This window comes from Carettochelys insculpta, chromosome 4, assembly GCF_033958435.1.
Source record: "Carettochelys insculpta isolate YL-2023 chromosome 4, ASM3395843v1, whole genome shotgun sequence".
Lineage (NCBI taxonomy): Eukaryota > Metazoa > Chordata > Testudines > Carettochelyidae > Carettochelys > Carettochelys insculpta.
The window spans coordinates 3073734-3083269 of record NC_134140.1 but is presented as its reverse complement, the minus strand read 5'-3'; the positions used below and the strand labels follow the sequence as shown (position 1 = coordinate 3083269).

The 9536-nt window shown below is 55.4% G+C and overlaps 1 protein-coding gene across 1 annotated transcript in view; it reads right to left on the bottom strand.

The window, feature by feature from the left end:
* Positions 1–2711: 2711 nt before the first annotated feature.
* The window catches only part of LOC142012232 (shootin-1-like), a 29154-nt gene continuing 22329 nt past the window's right edge, over positions 2712–9536 (bottom strand). The window contains exons 10-16 of the mRNA XM_074992084.1: positions 9128–9278; positions 8864–8996; positions 7966–8015; positions 6276–6388; positions 5666–5725; positions 3983–4154; positions 2712–2854 (exon numbers count right to left, since the gene is read on the bottom strand). Of these exons, the coding sequence (XP_074848185.1) occupies positions 2712–2854; positions 3983–4154; positions 5666–5725; positions 6276–6388; positions 7966–8015; positions 8864–8996; positions 9128–9278 (822 nt within the window). The remainder of the gene's footprint in view (positions 2855–3982; positions 4155–5665; positions 5726–6275; positions 6389–7965; positions 8016–8863; positions 8997–9127; positions 9279–9536) is intronic.

The following is a 9536-nucleotide window of genomic DNA, read 5'->3' as shown; positions in this document are numbered from 1 at the left end:
GTGGCGGGGGTGGGGGGGGATGTGTCAAGAATTAGATTAAGCCAATTATGTGACAGAGCCCCGAGAATGACCCAGAAAATTCCTATCCCAACACTCTTGAAAGAGGGGCTGCTGAACTCTCTTTTGTATTTAAATTTGACATGTTAGCATGTGGTTTGAACCGGGGATGGGAATTTTCTGGGTCATTATAGGGGCTCATTTGCATACTTGGCTTAATCTAATTCTTGACTCCCCGCCCCGCCCTTCTGCCTCTCTACTCTCTGATTTGCTCACCTTGATCGTGTTTTTTTTCTGATTTGTCCACCTTGAATACTATTTTTGGTTCTCTGTTCCTTAAATATTGAGTCTGTTCTGGTCTGGCTATGGTGTGAAGAAGTGGGTCTGTCCCACGAAATCTCACTTAATAGATTATTTTGTTAGTCTTTAAAGTGCTACTTGACTGCTTTTTTGTCTAGGAGACCAGGCGACACCTCTGTACTGCACACAAAGGGGGAGGTGGAGCCTGAGGGGTTTGAATTGGAACTGGGAGTTGGGAAGCAGTTCGTCTGGGCTGAGGGAGAGAGAGACAAAGGAGGGGGCAAGGCTCCAGCTTCGGGCGCCCCTCTGGGCCTCCTCTCCCCATCATGGATTGGACTGGCTGTCTCTGCCTGCTGTATTGACACCTCTGTACGGCACTGTGTCCCTGTTGGCAAATAAACACACTGTTCTGCTGAGTGAGAGTCTCTCCTGATTGTGGATGGGGTGCAGAGCTTGGGGACCCCTGAACCCCATTACATGAGTGCATGAAAACAATTTGCTTCCCACATTAATCTTCTGCATAGGAAGAAAAACAAATCACCGTCTTGCCAGAGGAGAAGACAGACCAGATGCTTTGGTGGGGCTGAGTGCTTTCTCCCGGTTCCGTTATTTTCACAGTAGCTCGGTCAGATAAAAATGGGCTTTAAAGGACACTCTCCCAGGACGCAGTGTTTGTTGACAGCCAAGCAGTCCTTAGCAGAGTATGAACTTGGGTTTGGCCATTGAAAACAAGGGCATTGCTTTGAGTCTGGGCCTTGCCAGCCAAATCTGTGTAAGCCAGACGCATGCGCGGCAGCACCAAAAGGGTACATCTGATGGGACAAGGAGATCTGAGCCACAGGGACGCTGATCTTTACAAACTAAGCTCAGCAAAACCTGTTCCACTGGCCAGTTGCAAAGCCATTCTGTGAGCTCAAGATGAAGCTGGTCAGTGCTAAGATTCTGGACTTCACCTTGCTCCCAGCAACCATCAAGGCAAGGGGACCAACACAGGAAGCACAAGCAAGCAGGTTGTTCATCTGGCTGCACTTCGGACCGACAAGCCAGCTTGGAAAACCGCATCCTCAAGCGGGGATGATGAGCTGAGTGTTCACATGACTGAAAGATACACGGTTGGGGCAGGTAATGCAAGGAGCACCCGCTGGGCACTAGACCGGGTACAACCTGAAAGAGACACGTGTGGTACATTAGAACAAAAGCACAATAGGCTATTATTTGCACTGCGATAATGCCTGGAGACTGAAGTACTGTATCAACACTTTCCCTTCCTCAAAGATCTTGCAATTAAACAGGTAAAGGGAAGCCCATTGTTCCCATTTTATGGGTGGGAAATTGCAGCCCAGAGACACCAATGCCGTCAGTCCTGGCACTCCACACAGCCACCCTCCCTTTGGGAGATGCAGCTCCTTCACAGCAATGCCCACAAACATAACTCCCAGCTAAAGCCCCTGGACAGAACTCTGGCTTCACGGTCAGCTGAACAAATTCCATTGACTTTGTTAGGGCCAGGATTCGCCTCCCCTGCAATCACTGTGCACACTGTCAGCAGTCAGCTTCCTGCTCGTGCGGCAGCATATCACCCTTCAGGTGCTGGTCAGCATTCAAGGCTGATACAGACTCAAAGGAAAGTCCTGGAGGCTGATCCCAGCCCACTGGAGCACGGAAGAGCTTTGACTTTGCTCTCAGAGCACACAGGGTCAGGACTTTCCACACCGGACATTGTCCTCACAAAGCCAAAGAACAGCTAGTGAGAAGTGACCACATCATCAATCCCGACTCACGAACTTTGGCCATAGTCACCTTGTCCTCTCATGACCCCTGCTTCCACCCTTTGTGTGGTGTCATCAATGTCACCTCCAGTGACAAACCCAGCATCACCCAGCACCATCGTGGGACTGTAAGGGCTGAGCCCCTTCCTGGATTGCATCCCAGCCTCTGCTCTGCTCCCACTGAAGTCAGTGGCAAAGCTCCGGGAGAGCTGGTGATTAGACGAGGGGCATTTGGGGGCAGGGCTCTTCTTTCTGGACCAAGGGTGCTGCAGACAGCCCCAGCTGGTCTCTCTCTCTTTGTATTTCCCAGTCCTTTGCAGCTCCCTTGAGGCTTCCCTCTCCACCGCCCAGCATGGCAACACAGTTTGGGATAACTGGCACGTGCTAGCCTCTGGGAATAGTACTGAAAGGAAGCAGATTGAAATTCACAGGCAATGACCGTTCTAACACATATGTGCAGCATATCAGGCATCCTGGGTAACGACCTACTACCGGTGCCTGCTAGTGGAGTTACTTCTGTAGCTCAGATAGTAGCTATCTGTGCTTTGGTACTGAAGGTCCCAGATGCAACCCTTCCTAATGCTCTGATGGGTGGACAATCCTGAAGGTGTCTTACAGGGTGGCTGGTTTTCAGGTAGTTCCTCACTAGGGAGGCTTCTCCTCTGCTCCGTTTAGGACAGCTATTCGCCTGCTTTTCTGAAGTTGCAAAGGTCTCCCTCTGAGCTGGACTGCAGCTGCTTTCTTCTCACAGCACGGGCTGGACACAGGCTTGCAAATTTCACCATCGCCTTAGAACACAAGAAACCCACATAGATGCTATCAAAACAAAAAAGCAGTCATGTAGCACTTGATGAGCTTCCATGGGACAGACCCACTTCTTCAGATCATAACTTTACCAAAACAGACTCAATACATAAAGCCCAGAGGTCCAAAAATTATCATCAAGGTTGGCAAATATCAACTATCAAAACATCAAAAATCAAAGACCAGCCACATAGATGCTGTGTGACACTGTGATTCAAAGAATGCCGCTATTCCAAGCCCATAGCTAGTCACTCAGCTGTCAAACCTGCCTTCCGACAGTGGCTAAAATCAGAGGCCACTCAAACCTCTTGGCCTGATTTGTTGGGCTGAATCATCTGTAACGACAGAGGTCAGAGAAACAGGAGTTGACTCATCCCTTGTCTGAAACCTACAATGTTAAGCAAGCCTAACAAATAAAGAACTGTAACAGAGGTGGCCGTGTTAGTCTGTCCAACAAAACAAAACAGCAGAAATGTAGCACTTTAAAGACTAACACAATGATTTATTCGGTGACGAGCTTTCATGGGACAGACCCGCTTCACCAGATCAATCTCATTTCTAATGCAGACTGACATTTATAAGTACAGAAGACCAAAAAAAATTGCAATAAAAACTGAAAAATCAAATACATAAGACTGGAGGAGGAGGAGGAGGAGGAGGGATGGGGGATATTAATTGTCGTGCCTGAGATAGTTACAAGCATCCAAGGAAGGGAAGCAGTCCTTGTAATGCTTGAGGTAATTGATGTCTCTGTTCATACCACATGCTAATGTGTCGAATTTGAATATGAATTCCAACTCACAAATTTCTCGCTCTAATCTGTTTTTAAATTCTTTTGCTCCAGATAAAGAAAGAAAGAAAGAAAGAAAGAACTGATGAGAATATTTTGCATCAGTAATCTCCAAGCCCTGTATAAAGGTGGGTCAGGACCATCCCATTTTACAGATGGGCAAAGGAAGGCAAAATGACATGCCCGGGAATGCACAGTACATCAGTTGCAGAGCTGCAAAGAGAGTCCAGGAGTCCTGCCCCTCAGTCCTGTGCTCAGTCTACTATGTCTTCTGAAAGCGGCTTTCCTAAAGAGAGACCCGAGGAGGAATCAGTCACTGCACCTTGAGCCTGCGCCTCTTTTCTGAGCTCAGAATGCAGTGGCGAGGGCTGGGCTAGAGTGGAGGCGTCCACCACCCTGCGCCGTCTCTGCAGGATGGACTCCAGCTGGCTGTCTCTGTTCTTTTGGCTGTGTTTGCGCCAGCTGGGTTTTCTGCCCGGCCTTTTCATCGTGCCCTGAGAAGAGAAACCAGTGCACGCTAGTGGACAACTCAGACACCGAGAAACACAGTTCCCCCCCTGCCCCCGAGTGGCAGCGTGCGCAGGCCTCTCAGGTCACACGACAGTCTCAAGACAAGCCATGTTAGGTAGGTGTACAGTCTGAGCGCTGCCGTGACTGATGGCCGCACTCCCCTCCATCTGTCGGTGGTGCACGTCCTCAGCCGGAGCGCTTCCCCTGAATGAAGAGGGGCAGTGCGGGGAGGTGAGGGCTGAGATCCAGGACTCAGCTCCACACAGCTCCTCCCCTGTAGTCCCGCAGCCTCCCAGGGTTCCTGCTGCCCCCCCTACAGCTAGGGCAGTGGGGTAGCTGCCCTGAGCTTCTCTCCTCTGGTGGGAGACCTGTTCCTGCAGTCCAGTCAGCTGCTGTATTCTCAGGAGGGAGCCCAGACACCAGGGTCAGAAGGGCTCCCACCAGGCAGTGGGTAGCCTGGGGGACAGCCTGGCCTGGAGCAGAGACCTGGGGAGCTGGCCTTCTTGTCAGTTTTGGTGCCATGAAATTGACAAGATGGCGAACAACCGATGTAAGGAATGTAGCGTCAACACAGACACTGCTCCCCCAACTACACACACATAAGCCAGACACCTCTCATGCAGGAGTTATGATGCTGGTGTGGTAAGGTGCTTGCATGAGCGGGAGCAAGGCTGTAGCACAGACACTGACACATCCCCATGCACCACTCAACATGGGAGACAGGCACACAGACTGTCAGAGAGGTGCCCAGGTCCAGGGCACCACAGACACTGCTGCCAGCCATATTTGGTGGATTTTCCAAATCCAGGAAAATGAAGGGATGGCAGAACTGTCAATCTTGCTTCCTTTTCCCCCTCCCAATATGGGAACGTGGCGAGGGTCATGCACTAAACAGCAGCGGCTGTTCCCAGCAGGTGTATTCCAATATTTATACGTACGTCCTGCAGGGGAAATGTTCAGCTTTCCAAGTGGAGAGCAGCTTTTTACTTTTTTTAATTAAAAACTAAAAAGAACGGGGCGGGGGGGGGGGAGGGGATTAAACCTCACAGCAGGAAATCCCAAGGGAAAAAAGAAAAAGTCACATACAACAAAAAAGACTCCCAGCTTTGTGCAAAATTCTAAAGCTGGTCACACGCTTAGAGCACAGCTTAAAGGAAGCCTCAGTGCAGGAACGCACGGCCTGAGGGCCTTGGGGTGAACAGCAGGAGCTAGGAAGTTCCAGACATGTGAATAAAGTTAAAGCTCTGTACTGTACTCAGGAGCCGGAGGAAAAGGGGGCTGGGAAGGGTGCGAAGGAGGAGGTCCCCAAGTGTGATGCACATCTTGCTACGTGAGGCTGTGGTGCTGCTACTTGCTGGTGGGGGGCATTCCTGCGGGATGGGGCTCCCTTCCTTGTTCAGCTTTCTACACCCGTCCTGAGCAGGGCCAAGCCTGAGTGCAAATGCTAAGGGCTGTCCCCTGCAGCAGTGCCTGTCTCAGGGTAAAAGCTGCTTACCAGGATCCCTTGCAGCTCCATCACGGTGCTCTTGCGCTTGCTGGCTGCTGCTGAGCGGTCCTGGGAGGGGAGATCTCTTGAGAGAGGACCCTGTTGTCCCTCCTCAGTGCCTCACTCTCCACCCCCCACCACCCTGGGGCTCGTATTCCAATGGCCCAGGGTCCTGCACCTCTCTCTGGAGGCTGCCAGAGCAGCTGGCCAGCTATGGATCATCCTAAACAGGCATTCAGTGACACAGACACCCTTCCTCGGGGAATCCACCACTCATGTCACAGGGGCAGTTATCAGCAGGTACTGAGCCAGGACCCCACGTGGGAGTTGGACTGGGGTGCTAGAGCAGTAGAACACCACAGCCCATCCCCTGAGCCAAGACTGGCTGGAGCCGGTGCCCGATGGATAAAAGGCCCCTATATCCCATCCTCCTGGTTGCCTCTCACCGCCAGCCAACTGCCCCTCAAGCCCCAAGGTGGAGTGGGACCCCTGCCCGAGCCATCCCCACCAAACACCCTGCGACACTCGCTGTGACTGGTGCCATCGACATCAGGGGGCTGCACTCCCAGCTGGGTGCCGGGTTTGTCTGCGGGAGACCAAAGCCAGGGCCGCCATTTACCTGGGACAACACAGCCCTGTCCTTCTGCGCAGGTCTCAGCACAACCCCGCTCTTGATTCTGGCCATCATTTCCTCCACCGCCCGAGCTTTGAAGTTGTCGGTTGCAGGTTCGCCTGCACGCGCGGAAAGGATGACGTGTAATGTTATTTGCACTTCTGGCACCTGGCAGCCCAGACGTGGCCCAAGCCCCCGGTGTGGATACTGGCACCACAGCAAAGGCGGGTTCTGAAGATGGAGGATGAGCTAGCTCCATGGACGTTTATGGGCAGTACCCCAGGAACACAGGGCAGCAGGGGAGAAAGCACCGAGGGGGAAGGATCGAGGACATGGCGCATAACACTGTGCCCGTGTTAACATTGCCCTCTGTGCCCGAGGTGGCAGCAAAGGGGGTGGTCGGAGCCTGGCCAGGAGGCCTGCGATCCTGCGGAGAGGCGTGGACTGGCCACAAGGCAGCACAGGAACCCCTGGGACTTTGGATGAAGCTGGGAGGTGGCACCTCCGGAACCGAGCAAAGGACGTGTGTGTTCCCACACCGTGTGGTTGGAACGCACCACCCCCAACGCCACGCAGGGCAACAGCTGCGTAAGAGTCAAAGCGGGGGTTGGATAACTCTCTGGACGGGGAAATCAGCCTTGGATTTCAGGCCTTACCCCGACCTGTGTTGGAGACCAGGATGGGACCCAGTGTGCAGGGGAGGGCAGTGGAAAGCTGGCCCATTAGCCCACATCTGTGCTGTGAGGGGTTTGCACCATCCTTTGAAACCTTTGGTGTTGGCCGGTCAGAGACAGGCCCCGAGTGAGATGGGCCCCGGAGCTGACCCACGCCGGTAGGTCCAGGGGAACATTTTGTCCTTCCACCGTGTGTCAGCTGAAAATCCCCAGAGTCTTCCCATGCGCCACCCTCCCCACCGCCCTGGGAATGACGCAGGGATCCTCAGCCCTCTTTTACTGGGGAAGCTGACAGAGGAGGGGCTTGTCCTAGGGCACCCAGCCTAGGGTACATCCCCTGGCCTGTGCTTTCTGGCCCAGCCCCGCTGCTCTCCCGTAGAGCTGAGCATTCCAGCAGCCTGCGTGCAGGGCCACGAGACAGCTCCTTTCCATGCTGCCTTCGTCCCCTCTTGGATCTGTATTGAGCTCCAGTATTTATCTGCCCCCGGCCACCCCGTATTGAGCACCTGACGGTCGCCATGTTTTTATCCACATAACCATCCAACAGGTGGGGAAACTGAGGCACAAAGGGCCTTAGCCCAAATCTGCAATGGTTACAATCCAGGAGAGTGAGGTGTCAAAATACCTCGGCAGGGCTGGGCCTCAGGGACTTGGTCAAGGTCACAGAGGACACAAGGAATCAAGCTGTAAGTGCTGGCGTGCCTTTCCCCCAGGCCCATTCAGCGGCTGTGACCAGCCAGCCCTGCCCACACATCACGTCAGCACCCGCACACCACTGAAATGCTGCCAGCCAGTCACATGCTGCGTCCCACCCGCAGCAGGCTGGGTCCATCCCGGAGTCCAACAACCCTCTCGAGAGGCGGATGGGGTGATGAGCCCTGGGTCCCATCACCGTCCTCTCAGCGCGTTTGCTCATGGCAGGAGATCAGGGCCTTGAGGGAAGGGAGCACTTAGGAGTGCAGGGAACTCAGCCACAGAGCCGGCCCTCGAGCCAGTGCAGGGGGCCCTCGGGGCTGGCTTACTGGGTTTCTGCTGCCGCATCCCCTTCCGTTGCTTGATCACCAAGAGGGGACTGGAAAGGAGAGAGAGGTATGAATAGTTGCCATGGATAGTCCTGTGTTCACCACACGGCCCCAGTCCTGTGGTGTCCCCTGCCACCGCCCCGTCCGCCCACCCCCAGGCTCCCCTCTCTGTCCAGACCCCCGCACATCCCACACTTCCCACCAGACCCATAGCCTTGGTGTCCCCTGCCACAGCCCCACAACTGCCCCGGGCCTCACCTCTGCATCCTCTGATGCCCCTGAGAAAGCCCTCCACCCTCTCCACCCTCTCCCAGACCGCCACACCTCAAAGTCCCTCAGCCCCTGCAACGTTCCCCTTGGCCCATATCTGCGCACCCCACCCGGCCCGCGGCCAGTGCCCTCCCTCCTGATGAAGCAGCCTGGCTGGGTGGAATCGGAGCGAGTGGTGCAAGGACCCTGTGCTCCCGGTTGCAATGCCGCCCACACAGGTTTGGCCTGGCTGGTTATCGGTGGGGCAGGACTAAACCTGGATATGGAGGTGGCAGGGCCTGGGGTGGGATCCAGGCTCAGGAGCTGCTGCTATGGGTACCCGGCACATTACCGTGTATGCTGCGTATCGCACAGAGGATGTATTATTAAGCCAGGTGGATTTTGCACTGAAGCCATTGGCCGACTCGTGAGAGCCCAGTGAGGGTTGCAAACGGGTCCGGAGCCCAGGAAGGCACAGGACAGCTGGTCCGCAGCAACCGTTGGCAGAGGCATAGGCAGTGCAGGGGCTAGGTGTCTGCCGGGGACCCCCTGCCGTGCCAGTGCCTGGCCTTTGACTGGCACCAGACGCACCACTCCCTTCAGGCCAGCGGAATCTGCATGGGGCAGCCCGGGCGAGGGGGGCACTTACTCCTGTGGGGCGGCCGACGCGGGCAGTGGCAGAGGAGGCGGGGGCGGCGGAGGTGGGGGCGGAGCCACGTCTGGCTGCTCAGGTTCCGAAGGCGGAGCTTCAGCCCTCTCCAGCTGCTCCTCAAGCAACCTCACTGGAATGGAAGGTGGGTGAGCAGCTGGCCAGGGCGCTGGGCGGCGGGGAGGGGACGGCCACAGACCCTGGGCTCCGGGGACATCAGCAAGGATGTTTGCACGCCCGCCGCCCAGTGAGGAGAGCAGGTACCTTTCCCCTCCAATGCCACGTTCCTCTCCTCCGCTTGCTGCAGCTGCTTCCCTAGCTGCAGCTTCTCTGCCTCGGCGGCAGCCAGGGCACCTCGCACAGCACCCAGCTCCTCCTGCTGCCTCTGCTCCAGCTGCTGCTCCAGAGCCTTCACCTGACGGCAGAAGAGAAGATGGGGGCAGGCGACAGGCGCACTGGGAGGAGCCTCGGCCCATCCAGGCACTGAGGCCGCCCCAGATGTGCCCTGGCCTGGCTGTTCAGGGAGCTGCCACATGGGACACCGGCCTGGGCCATGCGATGTGACGCGGTCCAGCTGTCCAGCCAAATGGGGCAGGGGTGGGGCCTTAGTCTGGGATCGCCCCCCCAGCAGGGCTCAGGGGACCACTCCAGGGTCACTCACTTGGCACTTTTC